Source organism: Furipterus horrens, unplaced genomic scaffold, assembly GCF_987537825.1.
Source record: "Furipterus horrens unplaced genomic scaffold, mFurHor1.1.pri manual_scaffold_11, whole genome shotgun sequence".
Classification (NCBI taxonomy): Eukaryota; Metazoa; Chordata; class Mammalia; order Chiroptera; family Furipteridae; genus Furipterus; species Furipterus horrens.
The window spans coordinates 49,879,923-49,904,220 of NW_028327181.1; the positions used below are offsets into that span (position 1 = coordinate 49,879,923).

The 24,298-nt window shown below is 51.8% G+C and overlaps 1 protein-coding gene across 1 annotated transcript in view; it reads left to right on the forward strand.

Annotated features, from left to right (window-relative positions):
* Positions 1 to 24,298, forward strand: part of LOC149997536 (tumor necrosis factor receptor superfamily member 13B-like) — a 39,409-nt gene that overhangs the window by 13,234 nt on the left and 1,877 nt on the right. Inside the window, exon 3 of the mRNA XM_090290519.1 lies at positions 21,737 to 21,848. Coding sequence (XP_090146645.1) covers positions 21,737 to 21,848 — 112 coding nt within the window. The remainder of the gene's footprint in view (positions 1 to 21,736; positions 21,849 to 24,298) is intronic.

Here is a 24,298-nt window from a genome sequence, read left to right on the forward strand (position 1 = left end):
CCAGGGAGGTGAGGGAGGGGAAAGGGTCTTTGTGCTGTCCTTGAGGAGTCTGCGGTCCCGTTGGTGAGATGGGCTTTGTGTTTTATTTCTAACAAGGGTGGTGTGCTTACCGCGCCGTGAGACACTCAGGAGCATGAAGAGGACAGTGCAGGCGGCAGAGGACAGAAAGTCCTTGGACGCTATGAAGGCTTTGGAGGACCGTGCAGTGCCGATTATGACCCCCCTCCAGCCACATGGGAGCACCCCTGTCCTGGAGCAGAGGAGGGGAGTGTAGGAGGTGGATTCCAGCCCAGTGTTTACTGCACCTGCTCTCTGCCCCTCCTCAGGGAACCTTCCTTTTGGGCTTCACGGATGGGAGGGCAGAGGGCAGACTGCTCTTCAAAGTCTAATGTTGGTGCAAGTGATTCCTTTTCCTTCCCCTGAGCCCACTGGGGGGTTGCACCCATCTCCCTGTCAGCCAGTGAGGACGTGGTGGCCCAACAGTGCTTCGAGGCGCCCATGTTTCAGGTAGAAGGCAGTGCGTGAGGGTGCTTGTTAGTGGTATCAGGCTGTCTATTCAAGGGTGTGGTGGCTGTAGCTGGGACAGAAGCCTGAGGCTCACTTCCTCCAGGTAGCCATGCACTGTGTTTGGAACCAGCTTGCCTATATGGTAAATGTAGAGGTAAAAAGAAAGTACACACTGGGTTCACATTCGGTCTTTAAAATGGCCTTGTGGGGAGAGCGGTCACCTGCCTGAGGATAAGATGTCTTCCCTGCCAGGCTGGGATACTTGCATGGAGTCACAGGTCAGAGACCTGGACGGTGGAGCTGCTCTGGCTCAAGGACTCTGGAGCCTTGTGTGGTTAATGTTGGAAGATCTCTCACAGGGCAGGATAAACTGTCGCAGAAGTCTTGACCCCTTTGTGTGTGATTCGTGCTAAATCTGTTGGATTGCTGATACCTGTTGAGTGCCGCAGCATTCCCAGCTGGCACAGAGAAGTGACAAGGGGCAGTTAAAAGGCTAGGCTGCCTCTTTCCTCATTCCAGTGGGGTGAGGGGAGGTTTCACTTCCACCTGGGTGTGGAGGACGTGCCCAGCCCTACCGTCCGGTGTGTTCGCAGGAGCAGACCCACTCCGCTCCGTCACACGTTCTGGTCCCAGTGACGGAGGAGGCTGCCCCGGCTGTATCTGAAGGGGCTGGGGCATGGTAGATGTAGTGGGTTGGCAGGGTCCTTGGAGGCACCCTCTAGTCTAGCCCTCACCTTTGGCTGCTGAGGAAACTGAGACCCAGCGGGGAGGAGGGGCCTCCACAGTCACCTGTCAGTAGCTTTCCGAGACCCCTCTTCACTCCCTGGAGTGGTTCTCCCTGCCTGGATTCAGGTTGCACGAATAGGGCAGCGTCCTTTCTTAATAAGCTGTGAGTTCCTGAGAAACAGACACACCCATGTGTTCTGTGTGCCAGCAGGCCCTCATGTCGTCATTGTGGGTGGATCAGAACTCTGTTGCCCAGGGTCATCCAGCAGCTGTTGCAGCACCAGGATTGACAGCCCACCCTCCTCCAGGGCCCCTCCTCACTGGGCCCCACTGCTCAGCCTCCCTCCCTGCCCCACCTGGCTGACCTGCTGGGGCTCTCGCCCTCAGAAAAGTTGAGGAGGGAGGAGGAAAGTGTGATGCTGTGGTGGTGGGCGTGGGTTGGGGTGGGAGAGCGGAGGCATGTGTGTCGGGAGAACGCATCAGGGCTTCTTACCTTTGGGGGCCTCCTTTTCAAGGGAGGAAGGGAACACACTTCATGCTCTATGAGAAAAGGTTAGGAAAGCAGTCAGCCCTGCCCAGTGCACCCGGGCATGGCTGCTACCTAAGTGTTAACGTTTGGGAGTGTGAAGTGCAGTCAGAGTGTCACTGTAAGGAGTTACACTGTGTCATGGTGATGCTGTGGCAGCTTACACTGGAAGAGGGCGGGCGCTGGGGCTGAGCTTTAGATGACAGCCCTTAGCAGGAAACAGCCCCAATACCTCGCCTACTCCTACCTAGCCCTGTGCTCCCTCTGCTGTCCCAGGCACCTCTCCCCCTCCCCCACCCTCTCCCTTATTTTGAAATGCACATATTATCTCATTGCTTACCTCCAACATATTCTCTAAGGCATCCTCTCTCCCTCCTCCAAGCAAAGGCAGTGTTACAGTGTGATGTGTGTCAAACTTACTTCATCCCTGTAGCCAGGTTCAACTTGCTCTACTTCATATCCTGAGACTTGTTATAATAGTGTGGAAAGCTTGTATTATGTGATCAGGAAAAGAGTAACTGCTGTGCGTCTGAGTCAGATACACACTGGTTGTAATTTATTCAACACAAACAACAGCCCTGTCCTCAAGGATTGGGTTTAGAAAGGTACACATCTGTAATCCTTTGTCTTCTCTTTCTTTTTATGGTGGTGGGAATGGGGGAGGGGACGGCCAGAACATGGTTGATGGAATTCATGAAGGTACCCCTGATGCTCCTTTCTTTCTCTTCATTTGCTTCCCTTGGTCTGCTGGAGCAGGCCGCTGTTGCTGCCCAGGTACCTGAACTCTACCTTGTAAAGCAGGAAAGGAGGAAGAGCTTCCTCTGAGGTCACTCAGCATTTTTCCTGTGCTTTTTTATTCTGCGTGGGCCCTGTAGGGAAAGACACAAGCTCATGTAGGTGATGTTGGTGGACTTCACACTGTCTTCTTGGATGAGACCCTGCACCCTATCACTGGAGGGGGGTGGAGCATGCCGTCCCTGCTGCCCAGGGGGGAAAGGAAGGCCCCGCTATGTGCAGAAAGGAATGGACATGGAAACATGTGTCCATTCTGCTTGCTCAGGCATCAGCCATTTATGTGGAAGTCATGGGTGCTGGTTCTTCAGGGTGCTGTGAGGTAGGCCTGGGTAGTGAGGTGAGGGGTGGAGGGGGCGAGGTCTGCCGTGTAGAACTTTCAGGTTGGTGGTGTGTATGAGCATCTGAGAGCCTGGCAGCAGTTTGGGTCATGCTGATGTCCTCGTATGTTATTAGCCTCATCCTGTCGGAGAGAAAAGCATTTGCCTAATTTTCGAACACATTCAGTTATTTGGTTTAAACTTTATATTAAACCCCCAAATCAAGTGTTCAAACTGTAACAACCTGAGAAACTATCTTTGTAACTCCTTCAGGCAACACATAAACTTTCCTCCACCAAATGCCCTATTTGAGGTTATTGACTTAGGGGAAGGGTTCTTTATTTCTAATGGCTTTGCCCAGTAAAGAAAATAATACATGAACACATCCTAAAGAGAAGGAGCACCCAAAGCCAACTGCTCGTCTGAGGGCACAGGAGGTCAGTCTCTCAGACCTGTGGAGGTTAGTTTATATTCTCACTGACGTGACAGTTGGGCAGTATATTGGAGGGTTGTGGAATATATATCCGTCTCTCTTCCCATAGCTCAGTATTTACCTTGGGGTCTTACTCTGCTCCCAGACATACGGCAGGGCTGAAAATGGGCCACGTGGGAATTTAAACGCATCATTGGGGCTTCCCCCTCAAAATAATATAGGTGTGTATTTTACAGTCAAGTAATATAACCAGAGGCTTGTAATAGGAGTCCACTCCCCTGCCCTGTGCTTCCTTACTCCCAGGCCTGCTCCCAGAGGAAGTCACTTCCAACTCACGTAGCTAGAGAATTCTAGTACTTACCTCTGTGCTTGTAAATCATGTTTATACCGCTACTTCTTGAGTTTTTAAAGATAGGAATTAGTTAACACACACCTACATATGTGCAGACACATATGTATTGTTGCATCTTCTCTCAACCTTACTCTCTTCTACCAATGTAGTTAAATTAAATATTAGGATTGAATCAATAGTGTTTAAGTTATTATGACAATGTAGAAAATATGTACATTCAAGCCATGTAGGGAACTGTGATTATATTTCTTTTCACCTTTGGTTTCTCTTGCATTTAATAATCACCTCCTGCCCCCTTTTCATTGTTTGTCTGTTTCACCTTAATTGAACTCTTAACTTTTTGACAGAACTATAAAACATCTCTTAGTGTGGGCAAGTGCCTAGGACAATGATTCTTTCTTTCATGGTAACATCCTCATGAGGCCTTCGATCCTCTTGTTCCAGTTGGGCTGACTCTTCTCCAGACCTGCCGCAAAGCTCTTGACCTGGGTTTTGCCTTCCGCCTGGAAGTTCCCTTTCTTCTGGGTGCCTTCGATTGATTTCTTTCTTTGTTTACTTCTCCATTTGATGAAAGGCGCATGAGAAGAAAAAGTTTTGGGGGCTTGCATATCTGAAAACGCCTTTCTTACCCACACTCTTGATTGGTAGCTGGACTGGTTATGGAATGTTAGATTGGAAGTAATTTTCCTTGGGAATGTAAAGGTGTTCTTCTCTGTCTTTTAACTTCCACCATCACTGCTGTGACATTCATATACAACGGAGCTGATTCCTGATGCTTTGTAAATGAATGGAATTTTTTCTCTGAAAACTTTCAGGAGCTTCTTGAATTGAGTTCTAAAATTTCATGAAGATAAGCCTTGGCATGGGTCTGCTTTCTTACACTGAGCTAGAAGTCTGTGTATTTACCAGTGTAGGTACACATTCTGTCCTTCCGGTCCAGAAAACTTTCCTGTGTTTTTCCCTCTGGTAATTTCCTTTGCTTCGTTTTCCTAGAATTCCTATTATTTGGCTGTTGATTCTTTTGGAAAGAATCTCTAATTTTATTATCTTTTTGTATTGCTTTGTCTTGCCTGAGATTTCATTAACCTTGTGTTAAACCCTCTGTTTCTTATTCTAGCTACCATATTTCAATATTTTTATTCTGACTCTTATGCCAGCAATCATAATTTTAGAGCTCATATTTTGTCCTCTGTGTAATCCTTTTTATCTTTTTATAGCATCTTATTCATCTTTCATGGCTGCAATACTTTTAATTTCAGTTATTTTGAAGTTTTATTGTCTCTGGTCTGATTTTCTTTCTTCTTAGTTCCCTTTCTGCTTTTGGTCTTTCTTGGGCTGTCTGAAATGAGTGCTGACCCTTGGCTGAGAGCTTATGTTTAAGAAGGTGACTGCAGGGTGTATGTAGGAGTATTGACTGGTTGGCCTCGCCTTAGAAGGACAGGCAGGGAACTGGTGACTTTGGGGAGACCTTCAAATGTCTCCAGATACAGATCCTCTCATTTCTAGGCTATGGAGAAAGCCAGGTAGTGGTCTTTCTGATGGCTCTCTGGTTTCCCCGGACAAGGCCCTTTCACCTCCAGTCCACGGAGATGTGTGGGCAGCAGAAGGACGTGGAGTTGCGGGGGACCTCAACTCGCAGCAGGGGGATGTCTACCGAACTCCCGCTCCCTCCCCATAGCACTGCCTGCTGCTCCCTAGGCGAGAGCCTTTCCAGACAACCCCTCTCTGGTTGCTGTTGGTGGGACTGGGGCCCTGGGGTGTGTGCTCCTTCCACAGGTGCCGACCAGTTCTTCAGCTCTCAGCCTCCCTGGCAGTCGGAGATGCCAGGCCTAAACCTTCCTAGTGGTCCAGGACAGTGCCAGCCTTTTTCCTCCTGGCGTCCATCTGGAGGCTTCCTCTGCTCTCCTTAGTCACTTCCCATGCATGCAGCCACTTCCTACATTCCAAAACTTAATTAATATTCCCATATCTGCTGCTGTCTCCTCTCTAGTTTTTTTGCCCTTGAGAATTTATATCTTTAAAAAATTCATTTGTGGTCATTTTTATTAGGGTTTAGGCAGGGACTTGAACATGCTGTATTCATGCAGCCATGTTTACCTGGAGGTCCCACTCCTGCATTTCATGACTCAGCGTGCACACTGAGGGCACGTGCTGGTTGGTGTCCAGAGTGGGCATCTCCTTCCTGCCTCCCCACCCTGTTTCTGTGCTGCTGTTCCTTTCAGTTTTCTGTCCTTGTTCAGTCCTGTGTGGGTCACGTTCCTCTGGGTCTGTGTAGCTCTTTGTGTGTGCGTGGTGCTGGTGTGTGTGTTTCTGAGACTGAGTGCACACGTGCCTGCCAGGAGATGTGTGTATTTTCAGCTCCTGAATTAAATGTATTGTCTACACCTTTTATTGGGCAAGAGATACTTTCATAAACAGTTGAAATTATGGATTCTTCTGGGTCGAACCCAAGGGTTAATAATGACTGCTGTTCCAAAAAAGTGAAGAGAGACAGTTTATCTGATCTCCTCTGGTGAATAAGGCCCTTTACTGATGAGGCCCAGCCACCTACTTACACCAACAATAAGACCCTTGTTGTCATGGACCAGTCAGGCTCTGCAACTGATACTCTGGCTGCCTTGAGAAATGCCATCAGGGAGATCTGTGGCTTAGGCCCGTGCTTATCCCAGGGCCACACAGACAGGCCCACATAATGCTGTTGTACTTTCCTTCTTCCCACATGAAATGTTTTCCCTATGACTCTCTCCTGGGGACCTGTGGAAACCATGAGAGAGGTTGAATTCATTCATTCACTTGTTTCCTTGCTGTGTGCCATGGACAGGCTGGGAGTTGCAAAAATGAAGTTGAGAAAGGGTCCTTACCCTCCAGAACCTAATAGTCTATAGTCAGAAAAATGGAGAGGTCAGCTGTCATGGGGTACATTAAGTGCTGAGAGGTGGAGGGGAGAGATTGAAACACACACACACACACTCACACACACTCACTCACTCAGCCACAGGAGCCAGGCTGGTGAACTCTGGGGCTTCCCAGGAGGAACAAATTGGGGATCATCTGGAGGTGGAGAGGGAGGTGCTTCTAAGTAGAGGGAGTGTCCGATGCTGAAGGTGGGACCAGCCAAAGCACCGAGGTGGGGGGAGAAGATGGGGCTAAACAAATAGTGGTTTTTCACCCCTACTGCCAGAAATAAAGTATGTTCATGGTGAAAACTTTGGGAAACAAAAAGCATAGAGAAAACAAAGTTGCCTGTGTATCACCCAGAGATAAAAATCTGTTGATATCATGGTTTGTTTCTCCTCTTAGGGTGTCGTATACTTACATTTTTAATAGAACTGTTCCAGCACTCCCCACGTCACCCTTGGAAGCATTTGATAGCTACATGCTCTTCCATCAAACGGCTGTTTGCTGTAGTCCTTATTGTTGGGCGTTTGCTGTGGTTTCAAGTTTTCTCTTTTCTTTTTTTAATATAATTCTTCAGCACACACTCCTGGAAGTAGAACCGCTGGTCCAGAGCGTACATTTTGCAGGCAGTGCATAGCTGTGGCCAGATCGTGTTCTGGAAACGCCGCACTCCGTCAGTGGTGGGAGGGCGCCGTGGACGCTCGCTTTCCCCTCCGTCTCCTCGTCTGTGGGCCCCCCACCCTGGTTTGCGTAGCTCTTCGGGAGACTGAGGTGCCCCGCAGACCATGTTGTGGGCGTAAAGAGCTGAGGGAGCCTGACTCATCGGGAGCCCGCAGGTCATTGAAAATCCGTGTTTTGCATTTGATTCTTCCACTTCAACCCGAGTCAGCACGGAGGGCGCTGTGGGTACTGGCGCCTTACCCCACTCTCTTGTTACTCACTTCTGCTGAGGGCACCCTACACTGGGTGGGGGGGTGGTGCGCCCACCGTCCTGCCCTAACTCAGTGCCACCCAACACTGCTATGAAGTAGTGACATTTGCCCAGCTTTTATAAATGGTGAGACCGACTACAGGAGCAGCAATGAGAATGGAGTGGCCCGCAGGGAGCTCAGCTCAGCGCCTTTCTCCTTTTCCCTTAAGTCTTACCCTGCCCCTGCTACGCCCCAGGCCTCTCAGTCTCTTAAGCGCCTTTCAGAATTGGGATTGAAGCAAAGTCATTTCTGGCCCCAGAAGGTCTCTGCTCCCTTAATTCCCATGTCTCTAAAAATATCTGAACAGCTTCCTGCCCAGTCTCCTCCCTACAGAATCTGATTCTCCCCCCACCCCTCAACTTGGGGGAAGAAATAGGATCTCCCTCTCATTGCTCTCTCCGGGCTCAGAATGGAATAAATAAGAAATGTTGGGTTTCCACAATTAAAAGGGGGAGAACTGCTTTTGTTCCCATTTGGAGGGCTGCCACAGCGCCGGGATCCAGGTCTACATTGGAGGGTCCTTCCTCCTGCTCTAAGAAGAGATTCAAGGAGGAAGAAAGGGGACAAGAGCATGGACCCCTTTTGTCCTTCTGTGCATGGGGTGGCAGGGAGCCTGCAGTGAGTCTTGGTGTGGGAGTGAGGCTGGGCTCTCCGGCCCCTGGCCGTGTGCCTGTTTAACAGACCAAAAAGGAGTCTGTGGGAAGCTTCCAGCCTCTGAGCAGCTCCAGGCTTCCAGAGCTTTCTCAGGCATTTCTGCATTGGGACTGGGCCTTAGACCGCTGCCCTGCCCCACCCCCAGTCCTTGGATGCTTGCCTAATTGAGGCTTTATTTCCACATTTTCCCAGCTCTGTATAAAAACACAAGCAAGTGGGTAAGGCCTAGGGACACTAGTAAGAGTATGGGGGTGGAGTAAAGGGGTGGCTGGGGGGAGAGGAATACTCAAGAGTCTGCTTCCTTATTTCTGGAGAGCTATGGAAGGGAGGGGCAGGGAGGGGGAGCTAGGACAGAGCAGCTGCCAAGCAGGGCAGCTGTGGGAAGAATTTCTCCACCCCACCCCCACCCAAAAATAGCCATGTCAAAGGCTTAAGCCTTGCAAATTGGGATCCAGCTGAAAACTCTTTGCTTCTCCAGGCCCTCCCCTCTCCTCATCCCTCCTCCCTCCAGGCCCCTTCTTTCTAACCTTTTGCCAAGTCACAGAAGGAATGGGTCCCCCAGGACTGTGCCCTCCCTGGTTCATGCAGAGAACTCCCCAGTGTAACCAAGTCACATCTGAGTGCACTGACGGCACCATGTCCTTATGGGAAAAGCCATCCCTTCATTTGCTTTTCTTGTAACTCTGAATTTTCCTATTCAGATTTCTTAAAAGTGATGCAAACTTTTAGCTAAAATGTAGACAATTAAACAAATACATAAAGACTGGTTTGGATCTTGAAACTAAGGGCAGCACTCACATGCAAGAGAGTAAATGCCATAAAAACTGCTGCTTCTTCCAATTATAAAATTGACATATTTATTGTACAGACTTTGTAAAATCAGGAAAGCACAAAGATGAAAAGATAAACTGACTGTCCACAGAAATCCTCTGATGTGAACATTGTGGAGTTTAAATGATAACAGGCCCTGTTTTGGTTTACTTGTTTAGAGTTAGTCCCAGAGGAGAACTCCTTCCCAGAGTCACCCCTCTGACGTCAGCCCGTCATGTGAGCAGTCAACAGGGGGTGTACAGGAATGCACCAGCCTTCTCGAGGGGCTGTGTGTGTGCTCCTCTGGAGGCGGGGGGGTGGGGGGGGGTGCTGACTCTCTGAAGCTGTCCTAGTTCATATGGGCTTGTACAAGTACCATAGACTGAGTAGTTTATAAACAACAGCAATTTATTTTTATAGTCCTGAAGTCTGGAAGTCCTAGGTTAGATGTAGCATGTCACTTTCTGGGGAGGGTCCTCTTCCAGGCTGCAGGTGGCTGGCTCCTCTCCTCACCAAGCACAAAGCAGAGAGAGGTTGCCAGCTCTCTCCTGGCTCCTAGAAGGGTACTAATCCCATTCATAAGGGTTCCATACTCATGGCCTCATCTAATCCTAGTCACCTCCTAAAGACCCCACCTCCTAATACCCAAACAGAGTTTCAGCATAGGAATCTGGGGGAGAGACAGACGTTCAGTCCATCACAGAGGCCTTCGGTGACTCTGGCCAGGCTTTGCCTCTGCACAGCCGCGGTCCTGGGCAGAGCGTTGCAAGAATGGACACAAGAGTGGGCGGTAACAAGTTACCCTGGGAATCCGTACCTCACCAGCCCAGAGGGTTTCTGACTTGAGATCCATGTTGTCCAGAGGGCCTTGCTGCTGCTCCTGAATGCCCCAGGTAAACCTGGCCAGGACTGGAGTCTAGTGTGCACGCTGTCATTGGGAAGAGGGCACAGGCGCTTGGGCGGTCAGGGTGCACAGGTGGCCTCAGCCTCGACTTTTCCCCACTTGGAACCTGTCAAAGTGGAAGTAAATTGAATGAGAAACCTGTAGGAAATAATGGATTGAGATATGTGGGTTTGAATTCCAACTCTGCCATCTGCTAGCTGACCTTGAACACTTTCTTAACCTTTCCAAACCCCAATTTCCCCATCTGTGGAATGGGGCGAGTAATAACAGCTTTTTAGGATGATTGTGGACATTAAACGAGAACTCAGTGGAGCTGCATTTCCTCGCCACCCTTCTGTTTCATTGGGGGATTCACCTCAGATGCTAGGGAGATGGGAGGGAACTTGCGGTCACGTCCCGCTCTGCTCATCTTGGCCCTTCAAGCAGCAAAGGCCTGCTTACTGCAAGGGTGCGCCCTTCCTCGCAGGTTCAGGAGTGCCTGCCAAGTGGTTAACAAGCAGAGCTTAACATTTTGGTGGTAGTATATCCAGGTTTTTAAAAAACACGTTTTCACATGTTTTGTTAAAGCAAAAACTTAAGAAGCATCTTGACAATGCATAGACAACAGCAAGGACTCCAATTGTGCATATATTTTCCTATTTTTGGAAATTATTTCTTTGGGATAGACTTCTAGAACTAGAACTTAAAAAGGACCGAGGACGTTGATGCTTAGGGATTTTGATGCAAGTGTGTAAACTGCTCTGGCAGCGGCAGTGGGAGGGCCTGCCCAGGCCACCAGTCCCACAGCTGTGCCTTAGAGGGCCTGTGGGTGTGTCTCCCCCGCTGTCCCCTAGGAGGTTGGGGGCCTGGCCACCACAAGGATGGTCTACCTGGCTTTGCATGGCAGTCCTAGGAAGATGAGGCCTATAAAGGAAGGAGCCTCTGGTTGGGGATAATTATCTGAGAGGTATTTCTGGGTTTTCTCTCCCTATTCTGAAGGGCTGTTGGCCTTCACAAGGACCTGCCTTGTGTTCTGTTCTGTTCTGTGCCACATTACGGGAGACCCCAAAGAAATAAACCTCTGATGCTGCCCACTGCCTGGCCCCAAAATGCATGGGCCTCCAGAAGCGACGGTCTGGCTTTGCCTCTTTTCCATGCCTTTATGACAGGGCCAGTGAGTAGCCCAGGGTTGAGGCCTCATGTGTCAGCCCTGTGGGAAGGAGGAAGGACGTGTAGAGAAGGTGTGAGTGGCTCCATGTGTCACTCCTCTTCTGTGCACTGGTAACGTCCTCCACCGCAGGGCCCGAGGTGTCGAGATGGTTGATCGAGCACCCCACGTGCTGGGTGCACACATCTCTTTTGCTGAGGTGGCATCTGCTGGTGGCACACGCATCCTCCCTGTGTTCTGCATTTCCAACCCAGCTCCCAGGCACCTGTTGGTTGGGGCTGTGGCACCCAAGTCTCTGGGAGAAGCTTCTCTAGGGTTCGGGCATGCAGGGCAGCACAGCACACAGGCAGACATTCTGCACCATTGGTTCTGGGCTGACCCGTGGAAAGAGTTGGATGGGATTCTTCTTGCTGCCCTTACCCCACCAAGCCTCATGTTCTTTTGTGGCTTTACCTTACTAATGTATCCCTTTTGTAACCGTTCTGTCTAGCATGCACCCCTAGAGCTAGTATTGTAGAGCTGGTATCATTTTGGGCCTCACACACCTGAAGCAGCATGTGTGCATAATGCACCCTTGGCCATCTGTGGCTGGGAGTGCGCCCAGCTCCAGGTGCAGCCCGCCTCTCCCGTTCTGACTCCTGCGGGCCATCGTGGCCAGTTCTCTCTGTGGGCTGCTTCCTCTCTCCTTGCCCCGCCCGAAGGTGTTGAATCTGTTCCCTCCACCCCCATGAGGTCTTGTCTCCCTTCAGGCAGGTGGTGTGATAGAGCAAATACTGGACTGGGAGTCAGAAGTTCCGGTCACTCCAGGCAGCCACTGATTCACTTCTACTTCCTGACGCTTTGGTGAAAGTCTAGAGTAAAAGTTTTGGCAAAGTATAGAGCTAAGAAGTACTCACTGCCTCCTCTGGTCCAGTCAGCACCCATACAGAGGAGCCTGACACTGTGGCCCTACCCTGTCCTTGGCCCGGCTGTGTGGCAGCCCCGGGCTCTCGGTCCCTACTGCTGGAGGGACGCTCAGACTGGGTGCGTTCTGACCCCAGCGCAGCAGTGGCCTCATCTGTATCCAGCTGTCCTGTTTTGGAAGTGGTGCCTCTATTTTTAGTAAGCTGCCTAATTGGAGGCCATTCTGAACCTTAACGAGCTCACCACGTGTTGTAATCCAACTGTCTGTCCTTCTCTTTTTTTTGTGGGAAGAGTTGATGTTCATGCCCCAACCAAAACAAATCTGTTTTTGCTGGAGACAAAGGCTCTTGCTGTTGGAACCCTGCCCCTCCCTGGCCCCTGCTCTGTTTCTGAAGTAACTTCCCGTGGGTCGTCAGCACTGCTGCTGCCTCCTTCCAGACACGGTCCCTGTTGGTGAAGGGGCATCCCCTGCGCTTACCTTCAGGGTATCATGGGAGTGAAAAGCGTATTGAAAAATATGGAAGCATAATTTTCTGCAAGAAAACAGATTGATTTCAAGTATGATCTCCTTACATCCTGCCTCAGACAATGGCCCTTTGCACACCATTTCCCTCAGCTGTGATGCCCTCATTTTATTTTAAGCCGGAAGAATCAAATCTTTGAGTAAAGCGTCTTTGTTCCTTTTTAGCAACAGGACATCTCATAGGATGTGAGGCAGGGTGTTTTCTTGGGAACAGTCGTCATTTAGCTTTTCCCCTAAATAAAGGAACGTTTTATGACTTTGGCAGCTGTAAGAATGTAGAATATATTCACAACCTGAGTAAAGGGTTTCATCCTGCGACCCCAACACCATCTGGAATTGTGGGCCAGCGTTTCGGAGACAATTGAGGACATCCATCCAGTACCTTCCCCTGGCTTCTCAGCTCATCCCAAGTACAGAGTCCTGGGACTGACGTTAACGCAAGGCATTTAATGAGCTTCAGAGGAGAGGTGTGTAGCACGTGTGTTGTGCTAGTGAGGGGCACTTCACGTGTGCCTGGGAGCGTCATTAGCGGGTAAGAAGAACTTTAGAGGCAGCGAGACGGGAAGCGGTTTCCTCAGGACGCCTCCAGAGATTCATTGCTTGTGAGACAGCGTTGCTGTGTGGGTGTGGGGTTGCCAGTGAGACCAAGGGTCCTTGCCGCCTTCTTACCTTGCCCCCTCCTTTTCGCCCTGACAGCAGAGTCGTGCCTACTGTGCTGGTTGCTGTGAGGAGTACGTTGGAAAAGCTTCCCGGCGCAGCTCCCTCACTTGGGTATGACGGGGTGCACGCTGCATCACAGTGGCCGGCACCTGCTGCTGCTTGTGCCAAGTGTTCCAGAAGGTCAAAGACACAAATGACTCCTGTGAGGTGCTGGACCTGGCACACTGACCTGGGCGTCATAGCTCCCAGCCTCTTTCTAAAGGGCATTGTCTGGAAAGGGAGGCAAGTGAGGTTGTCTGGCCATTTCCTTGGGTGCTTTGTGTTTTGACAGCTGCCCTGAGGAGCACTGGGTAATACACCCCTGAGCTGCGCCCTCAGGCCCTTGACTCTTCTGTTGGAAAGGAGGTACCTGCTATTGGCTTGCTTGTTCTGCCACTGGTGATCTGTAAGCGTCTTACTTTGTTTCTGCTGTTTTTCTAGGAAACAGGAGGGGCCCTTCTTTCTGATCTCAGGGAGCTCAAGGCCTTGCTGGGGAGCAGGCACATGGACACTTGTAGAGGGAAGTGCTGCAGCCTGCTGGCAGATAACAGCTAGGGGGAGCTGAAGAGCTGGAGGTGTGGGGGACCCCTGAGGAGGTGAGGTCAGAGAGGCATGCACTGGAGAAGCAAAGGTGCTCAGGAGGAGAGATGGGAGTTTTCTCATCCGCAGAGTGAATTGACTAGGCTGCCCAGGGGAGCCGGTGTGAGGCAGGAAGGAGGTGGGGACTCCTTCCGGCCCCTGCTCTCTACATCCCAGATATTCCTGGTGTATGTAGCCCGTGGTGAGGGAGTGTGTGTGTGTTTTACACCTTCCTCCTCCCTGCCACCGTGTCCTAGATGAGAAGCAGGTTATATTTGGATGGCGAGGATACTGGTCCAAGGCCTGTGGGGGGGGAGTGGCTCTGCTGAAGCCTCCAGGAACAGGAATGAGGTTGGATGGATCGGTTGAGGTCAGGATCCTATGTTTGTTGGGAATGTGAACTCTCCCCATGGCAGACATAACACTGTTTGACTTTCTATTTGGCATGGGCTGCAGGAGTTCTTATAAACTCTGATACATGGAGGCACCCTGGCTGGTTTGGCTCAGTGGATTGAGCGTCGGCCTGCGAGCTAAGTGTCGCTGGTTCGATCTTCCAGTCAGGGCACATCAGAGAAAGAAAACTCTTGATTCCAAAAAACCTCCGCTGCCTTGCGGCATACCTCTTCAGGGGAAAGGCTAAGGGAGTAAACCCCGACAGAAAATCCGGAGCCGGAGTCCCTAAGGCGGTTTGACGTTGTAGTCAACACCGGCAACTCCTGCGGCGCACCTGAAGCCAAGCTGTATTGACTCCGTCTTTCCCTTGGACCCTTCAGCTGCGAAGAGAGGGGGGGTCTGCTGCATGGGCAACAGCAGACCCTCCATATCACCCTGCCCAGGCTCTGTAGCTTCAGCTTCACTGGAGAGGACACTCCAGCGTCATCGCAAGATGTCGATTCAACACGGGAGGAGACAGATACCGTGTCACTCCCGAGTCGGACTGCACAGCCATTCTCGGCGGTGCAGATAGACTCTTAAGAAGCTACACCATCGTCTCTCGAGACGGACGGCTGCCAACGAACATGGAGGTATCGGGGAAGTGAAGGGAAGTGAAGACCAGTATGCCCAGAACACCCAAGAATGAGGTCTGTGAGAGGCCACAGAGGGGCGGTGAGGGCTGTGAGGGGAGCAGGGACTCTTGACTGTCAGACCCTGGCTCAGCAACTTGCGAACTGTGTAGTTCAAGTAAAAAAAATGTTTTTGGTGACAGTTTTATTGAGATGTAACTCATACACTACACCATCTGCCCACCTACAGCAAATAAGTGGTTTCTGTGCAGCCGTCATCACAGTCAGTGCTGGAGTCCTTCCATCGCTCCAGCGAGAAACCCCACACCCTGTAGCGGGCACTCCCCATTTCCCTCCAGTGCCTCTGGCTTCAGGCCACCCTCTGCTCCCCGGGTTTGCCTGTTCTGGACATGTCATGTCAGTGGAATCTTGTACCATTGCGGCCTTCTGTGTCTGACTTTTCTCCCTGAGTGCATTGTTTTCTGGGGTCTCCCATGCCGTCACATGTATTAGAATGTCATTCCTTTTTAAGGCTGTTGTAGGGATAGACCACATTTTGCTTTCCATTCACCTGCTGGTGGACATTTGGGTGGTCTAGATTCAGTTGTTGATAGTTGTGAGTTTGTTGTCATTTTAGTGTTCATAGTTTTGATCTTCTTTTTCTTAAGTAAGTCCCTTTGACATTTCATATAATAACGGCTTGGTGATGCTGAACTCCTCTAGCTTTACCTTGTCTGGGAAGCACTTCATCTGCCCTTCCATTCCAAATGAGAGCTTTGCTGGATACAGTAGTCCTGGTTGCAGGTTGCCTTTCATCACATTGAATTCTGTTTGCCAGTCCCTTCCAGCCTGCAAAGTGTCCTCTGAGAAATCAGCTGAGAGTCCTATAGGCACCCCCCTATAGGCAACTCTCCGCCTCTCTCTTGCTGCCCCCAGGACTCTGTCTTTATCTTTCACCTTTGGCATCTCAGTCATGATGTGTCCTGGTGTGGTCCCCTCTGGGGACCCTCCGTGCTTCCCGGACCTGTATGTCCATCTCCTTTGCAAAATTTGGGAAGTTTTCCTCATTTTTTTCTGTTCTTCTTCATTCTGCACTGGTTGACTGTTTTTTTTCTTCCTTATGTTCCAAATCATTGATTTGAACCCCAGTTTCCTTCCCTTCACCACGGTTTTGTGTGGATTTTCTTTCATTTCACTTAGCACAGCCTTCGCTTCTTCTCTTATGCATTTGCCATACTCAGCATATCTGTCAAGCCTGAGAGCATCTTTATCACCGGTGTTTGGAATTCTGCATCTGTTAGGTTGTCTTATCTCCTTATCTGTTAGGTTGGCTATCTCCTTGTCGCTTAGTTGTCCTCATTCTGACAGGCTCCTGTATTTGTTTGCCTTCGCGTCTGAGGTAGAGCTGTCAATCCTGTTACGTTGTAAGGGGCGGAGCCTTAAGGATTCGTCAGTACAGGGCGACCTGTTTCACCACGTTGTGGCGCTGTATGTGGGGGAGGGTCTGAGAGGGAACAATGCCACCTGCCCAGCACTCGCCCCTTTTCCAGGCACCTCTCCCACTTCCGCACCAGACTGGTGCCTCTCTAGCTGCTGCCCTGGCCGTCGTTCCCAGAGTGGGTGGGTCTGCGGATATTCTAGGACCATGGGGGGCCCTTTAAACGAGCGGATTCTGCTGAGACCGTCAGTTTCTGCCTCCACCCCAACCCCCACTGGTCTGCACAGTCAGAACCAATGAGGCTTGATTTTTCCCGGTGCTGGGACCGTGAGCTGCTAGGTCTGGTGAGGAGCTGGGCACGCTCCCCAGGTGTCCCTCCTGACTTTAAAACATGTGACTGTGATTTCTGCCGGCCTGCCACTCCTGCCACCACCACACCTCGTCCTCTCCGCCCCGGCTCTGCCCCTCCTACCTGTCTGGATGAGTATTTCTTCTTTATATCTTTGTTTGCAGACTTCCATGCAGTTTAATTTTCTGGAACTTCTGGTTGTTTCTAGTTTTGAGGTAGTTGTATTCCTTCTTAGTTGTAGCGGGAGATGCAGTGTGTCTGTCTAGGCCTCCATCTTGGCTGGAAGCCCCCCCTTTTTTTTTCTTTGCTGTTGCATTGTAAGACTTCTTTATATATTCTGTATATGAATCCCTTTATCACATATGTGAGTTGCGAATATTTTCTCCCATTCTTTGGATTGCCTTTTCACTCTCTTGATAGTGTCCTTAAATGCACAAAAGTTTTAAATTTTTATGAAGTCCAATTTATCCATTTTTTTTTGTTGTTGCTTATGATTTCAGTGTCATATCCAATCACTGTCAAATTCAGTGTTATAAAGCTGTTGCCATTGATCTTCTAAGAGTTTTATAGTTTTCGCTCTTACATTTAGGTCTAGGTTGAGTTCATTGTTGTGCATGGTGTAATGGGCACTTGGTTCTTGTGAAGTTCTGCTACCATGCTGGTTGGGTCCAGTGAGGAGGTGGAAAGCGATTCTTCCCTGCATGACTCTCTCTTGGCTGGGTGGTGAAAGCTTCCCTGGCAGCGGGTCCTTCGCTGCTTGGTGGGAACCTGGGCATCTTGCTGCCCAGCCAGCTGTCTGAGCCAGCAAGCCAGTCTGGCACAGCAGGTACAGAAAGCAGCTTCCTGGTCCTGGCAATAAGCAAAAAGGGTCCTTGTTGTGTTCTTTTTTTCTTTAAAAAATAAGTTTAGCTGACCCTAACAACCCCAGGAATGCAGGGAGTTTGGCTGGCTGATAAAGCCCTGAATGGGTCACTTCTGTCTGGAACATGGGGTTGGGGGGAAGGGGCATTAAGCACCCTTCCAGCCCTGGGTTGGAGGCAGCAGCAGCGAGTGTTCTTCCCCACAGGAAACTGACTGGAGCTGCACAGGCTTCTCTGAAAGGCTGGCCTACTGGCTGCCATACCCACCTTAGTTATTTTCTGTATCTGTGCGATATTTTATTTTTGAGAATACGCGTCATTGTCTTTAAATGTAGTCACAGGGTTTTACAGTCATCACTACAATCTAATTTTAGAACATTTTTTCATCCCCCCACCCCCAAGAAATCCTGCATTCCTTAGTTATCACCTCATAATTCTCCCTCAGCCCCTGGCAACCACTAATCAATCTACTTTCTGTTTCTATTCACTTACCTGTTTTGGACATGTAATATAAACGGAATTATGCAGTATCGCTACACCCACCTCTTGCCTTTCACCTTGATTATCCGCTAGCTGCTACAGTCCTGGCTCCAGGTGTGGCTGCAGAGCGGTACCGTGAGCCCCTCGAGGTGGGATTTGCTTTTTGGGACCGGCCTCTCCTTCACATCAGTTCCTCCATCTCATGCCTCTCAGGTAGTGGGAGCCTTGTTACTGCCAGGCCTTTGCACAAGTATCAGCTTGCTATTTGCTTAACAAGTGTGGGGTTTGGTAAGGCTGGGTATTCCTATTTTATAAATAAAACATCTTCATAAATAGAGTATTTATTATATATCGTATTATAAAATATTTAGGAATAAAGCATAAATATTTGTTATAAATGAATCTGCAATATAATTTTAGAGGGTTTGTTTGTCCAGATATCATTCAAAATATATACTGAAGTTCATTTTGGGCAGTGCCAACATAGGTGTATAGAGGAAAATCAAATTAGTTTTATCAAGGACCTCACAGTCCAGCATGGAGAACAGATGGACAGTCTCATAAATGAAGTAGGGACTACATGTACCGGCGTCTCCTTCAGAGAGGACAGGGTGACTATCCAGGAGGTGAGGGATGTGAGGCAGGCATCTCTGGCAGGGGCAGGTATAAAGGAGGTCAGCCTGTTTAGCAAGCAGCTATGGGTCTCCCAATTCTGTGAGCAGGGGCAGGAGGAGAAGCCGGGATGGTTGAAGGCCCCAAACACAGGGCCTCTTGGTTCCCCTCCACTCCTCTGCAGTGTCAGAAAGCATAGGAGGGGTGCCGTGTGGATCTGTAATCACTTGGCACTTACACTGCTCTTTGCTGGTCAGTGGAGAGACAGCAGGCCTTCGGCTCCCAGGGTGCCTGCTGGTTTCTCTCCGTTGCTGTAACTTTCCTCATAATAACATCATTTCTGGGCGTCCAGGGCCTCGTGCCAAGATACCAGAACTCAATGGCTTGTTATTCCTCATGACTCTGGGGTTTGGCTGGGACTGGTTGTGCTCAGCTGCCTCAGCTACAGGCGGCTTGGCTCTGCGTGTCTCCCATCTTCCTCCTGGGTCAGTGGCCCGGCAAGGTGGTCATGGTGGCAGGAGCAGAAGCGGCAGAAAATGCGAGGCCTCCCGAGGCCTAGGCTGGGAACTTGCATCACCTCATGGCTTCTGTGTTCTGATACTCAAGTCGCAAAGCCAGCCAGATTCAAGGAGGGGCAAATAGATGCCACCTCTGGCAGGGAGAAGAGGCAAACACTTTGTAGCCATGGTGAGTTTGTTGTGGGTTTTAATCCAGCACAGCCTCTTTCTTGTGGGAGGAACTGCCGGTCCCCGTGCGGCAGGCATCGGTACAGGGGTGATGAGCTGAAGCATGAAGGCAGGCGCCGCACCCACTGCCCCGTGTCTGGTGACCTGTATGCCTGCCCTGCGGTTGGTGACATATCTGATTCTTCCAGCTGAACCTTGAACCTTCCCACCTCTGATGCAACAGATTCCCAATTGGATCAATCCTACCCGCTTTTCAGATCAAGCAACCGAGTCTCAAAATGTGACGCCACTTGCTGCGAGCTGCACAGCGAAGCCATGTGGAGCTGGGATTCAGGCTCAGTCTATGGGTTCAGAGCTTCCCCGCTCTGAGAGCAAAATCCCAGAGCAGCGTCCATGGAGGCCACTCCCCGAAGCTGGCCTGCTGCCCATGGGACACACGTCACCATTCCTGTTTGTGACCACCACCACCCCAAGGCCCATCCTTGGAGGGCACTGGGTGGAAGCTGGGAGCCTCATTTTGGTTCTAGGGATGGATCGTCCAGTAGAAGGGGTCGTGTAAGAACATGTTGGGGAGAGGGGTATGTGAGCGTGGCCATGCCTGAGCCTGCACCAGCGCTCCCCTCCTCCCGTGGCCTGGCTGTGCGACACCATGAGCCCTCATGGAGCCCCCAGCTCCCTGTCCCGCTGTGTCTGCCCTACTCTCGGTATCTCCACAGTTCCGGGGCTTAGGTCCGTTCTGCTCTCTCCTCGGACTGGCAGGGCAGCAGCTGGGATTGGTATAGACTGTAAACAGAAGTACGAGGCCTCATGCCCAGGTGAGGGGTCAGGTCTGGATCTGTTTGAGGGCAGGGACTGCAGGACACTATGTGACCAGGCTGTGTCCAGCTGCACACACTGGTGGAGCTGATCTGTCCCTTGTCTTACTTGTGGGTTCCCCAAATCCTGCCACCCCCACTCACTCCTCACCAGCTCAACCCTGCATCAGGTGGCTCATGCGTCTTCTCAGACTGTCATTCCTTTGTCAGGCTCATAACTGCAGAGGGCATAATGTGCATGGGGGAGGTGGCCTGAGCAAGGCCGATCTTGTCTCTGACCCCACGAAGTCACAGTCTGATGGGACAAAGAAGATGGACCAGACTCATGCAAATGATAAGTTAATCTCTGTGCGTGGTGGTGCTTCCTTGCCCCCATCACAGCCCAGGCAGACTGGGTGATGGCTGGGTGTTGGGACCCAGCTCCACGCCTCAGGGACTGTGTGACCTAGGACAAGTTACTTCACCTCTCTGAGCCTTAGCTCTGTGAGACTGAGGTCATGTGACTTTATGGAGTTGTGAGGATTTTAAGAGATTAGTCCGTGACAGTCAGTGAGAGCCCAAACAGCAGATAGTAACTGCCCTTTTAAAAAGAAAACGTGTGTTTAAGGGACAAGGTGGAGGAAGAGTGTTCCAGGCAGAGGGAACAGCCTGTACAAGTGCGATGAGGGGTAAAGGCACTGAGCCACGGAGGACTGGCCAGAGCTTTGTGCTCGACACTGGGGATCTGAGGAGAAGGAGACTAAACCCGGCATCAGGGCGTCCCAGGCTGAGGGAGCGTGATGGCCACTCTGCGAAAGCAGGAGGGGCCCCCACCAGAATTTGGGGTGCTTTGGCTACTGAGACTGATGATGCCATACGCTGGCCCAGAGGGCGTGGAAGGCTGCGCTCCACGATGAGGCTGTCAGCGGGGACAGCAGGGCCGGCCCCCAAGCTTGTCTGCGGTGTGTGGTGGCTGGGGCGGGCGAGCGAGTGTTCCCCTGTGAGGGCGGGCCTGCGCAGCTTGGATCTGCCACGGGCACCCAAGGGCGGAGCACGCAGGCTTTCCTTCCAGCCTTCCCAGGCGTGGGCCGGACGGGGAAGCCTCGAACACCAGACGCAGGGTCGACTGCTTACTCCAAGGAGATAGATGGGTGCGTGACCCCAGGCCCACAAGATGAGCTCCCTGCCAGGGGTCGGGGACATGGAGGGAGCCCCTGCCTCTCCCTGAGGAGGCTGCAGGGCTGCGCCCCGCAGCAGGCGCGCCGTGGTCAGGAGCAGAGGGCTGAGACAGCAGGCAAGCTTTCTGGGCGGTCGGTGAGGGCCCTGGGAGGGGTCAGATGCCAGACGCCACAGGGACCTGCCTGCCGGACCCAGACCGGGGAGACAGCGCGCTCCTGGAGTCAGGAGCGCGGCCCTGGGACAAGAGGCTGAGCTGGGCTGTATGGAGAACCCCTGACCCCCAGGAGACAGAGTAGCCACGCAGCAGGGACCCTGTGAGAGGCCGCTTCTGGCCAGAATGAGGCCGCAGATGACAATGACCTGGACTGGAGGCAGAGGGGCAGGGGCTTGGCGGGACGGAAGGGCCCTCGTGTTGGGCCAGCGCTGCGGGTGTTGCGCCGCGGCACCTTGGCCCATAAACCTTGGAATAATGTTCTGAAGTGCATCAAACACAACACACAGGGTTACAGATAAACCAGTGATGTTTAGATACTGAAAAAATGGCACCTCAAAATATTAAACCAAATTAAATATTAAATAATTGCCCAAAGGTTGCCCAAATTACAGTATCAGAGGGAATGCCTGAGTGTCTCCATCAATGCACCGAGGAACCCGATGGAGCAGTGCACTGGGCGATAGACAGCAGGGACTCCACAAGCACAGGTGACACTTGGGGGAGCCCAAAGTCGCTGCGGGAAGATGTGAAAATGTCTGTGACTCTGCTGGTGACAGGGGCACGGTCACAGCTCAGAGTGGGCCCTGGGGCCTCTGCTCACCTCAGAAGCAAAGGCTAACTTTCAGGTGGGCACCAGTGAATGTGAAGATCTGCTTTTCTTACCCAAGGCCCCAGAGCCCCCAGACGCTCCCCAGGGGCCCTGGAGTCCCAGGGCCTGAGCTCTGGGTAGGGGTGCGAGCCAGCCCTCAGCAACCCCACCTCCTGGGCAGCCCACTCGTGCCTCAGTGTCCACAGGAGTCCCACGAGGCCTGAATCCCTCTGGGTTTTGAGAGCGCAGGACAGCGTCCGGCATGTACTGGGGCCTGGAAACACAAACCTGCTCTCTCACGGTTCTGGAGGCCAGACGTCTGCGGAAGCTCTGGGGGACGATTCTTCCCGCCTCTTCCAGCTCCTGCTGACTCCAGCCGTTCCTTGGAGTGGTCCCCTCACCCAGTCTCTGCCTCTCACATCACATGGCCTCTCCTGTGTGTCTCTGTCTGTCTTCTCTCCTCTTCTTCCCTCCCAAGGGCATTGGTCACTGAATTGAGGGCCCAGCCTAATCCAGGGCAATCTCATCTCCAGACCGTTAACTTAGTTACACCTGCAAAGGCTCTTTTTTCCAAATAACGTTGTATTTGCAGGTTATGGGGGGCATATCTTCGGGGTATGGGGGTTGGGTACCATTCAGCCCATTATGCTCATTACATGGAGTAAGGAGGCGGGAACCCAGGAGCTCTCTGAGTCAGGCCCTCTCATGGGAGGGTGACGCCAGCTGTGGGGGCAGCCACACAGGTTATAGACCTGGGGAGGGTCTCACCGGGTGAACTTGGACTTCACAGGCCTAGAAGATGGCCGTGGAATGGAAAAGGTTACCCAGGGACCCACGTGTGAGGAGAGGAAGGACTGAGGTGGAAACCCTATATGGGGGGTCTGCATCTGAGGGTCAGGAGAGGGTCCGCAGAGGGCCTGGGACGGAGAGGAGCCTGGAGGTCCGTGTGTCCATGAAGACAAACCAGGAGGAAAGTGCTTGCAGGAGTTGGTCACACCACAGAGAAGGGTGCAAATGTCCATCAGGTCTGGCCACAAGGAGGTCAGGGGACCCTGTGAAGGGCCATTTTCAGGTGTCCTTGGGTGGCGGTGGCTCCTGACCAGAGAGAATGGGCAGGGGCACTGGGTTCTCTACCCCCACCCCCCCACAAACACACAGGGATCCTCTTTCTGACGACCCCTGAGGCCACGGGCCAGGCCTCTTTCTCTCCTCTTCCCCATTTAGCTTCATCACCTATCAGTCCCTAAATGTGCTTGGTCCATTTTCACCCATTTCTACCAGATCAGAAGGTGCAGGGCAGGGCCCTGCTGGCCCCACTGTTCTCCGGGCAGTTCAGAGTGCCCAGCCTGCGCCCAGAGCCCCACGGGTGATTGCAGGCAGTGGGGCTGAAGCCAGAGAAGGGGCGTGAGGAGCTGGGGTCAGCAGTGATCTGGGCAGCGGGCACGGGGGTGGGGCGGGGAGGGGAGCAAGGCGGCCAGGGTGGGCAGGCGGGGTCCCCAGCATGGTAGGCATGCAAAGCAAACCACAAGGACCAAGGTTAGCTGGTCTGCATGCCATCTGCGCAGGGCGGGAGGTGGCTGTCTTCTTGCTGAGGTCTCATCCAGAAAAGGCAGGGATCAGCATTGCAGGGTCAGGGACAATGTTGCTTTTGTCCTAGGAATTGTGAGAGGTTTCCTTTCATCTGGGAACTGGAGCTAAACCAGGCACTCACTCTGCTGCTGGCTTTAGCTTATCTCAGGGTGTGAGCCACTGTCTCTCTGTCGCCTCCCTTCCTGTGCTCCCGCACCCTGACTTCAGCGTGTGATGTTGGCGAGGCAGCCCCACCCCCCTTTGCCTTCCAGGGCTGACCAGTGAAATCCGCTTGTCGAAAGAGAAGCCAGAGAGCGGAGGGTGAACAAGGCGGGGGCGGTGTGCAGAAAAGGAGGCGACTCTGGGGAAGGCAGGCTGTGGAGGGAGAGCTGGCAAGGGCAGGAGCTGGGGTTGCACTAGGGGGCACTTCCTTTGTTACCTACAGGACCTTGGACCCCTGGGAAGGCCGGATGAACCTCGAAAACATGCCAAGTGAAAGAAGCCAGACACACAGGTCACCTGTAGTCTGATTCCATTCACATGAAATGTCCAGGACAGGCAAATCCCCAGGGACAGAGAGCAGCGCAGGCATTACCAAGGGCCCCGGGAGGGTTCAGGCAGTGGCCGCTAGTGGGTCCTGGGGGAAGCAGATGTCCACAAAGGAGGTAACGGTGACGGCTGTGTGGCCTCGTGAGCGCACCATGAGCCACTGAGGTGAGCACTTTTAAACAGTGAACTGATGGTGTGTGAATTATATCTCAGTTTTTATAACGGATCATC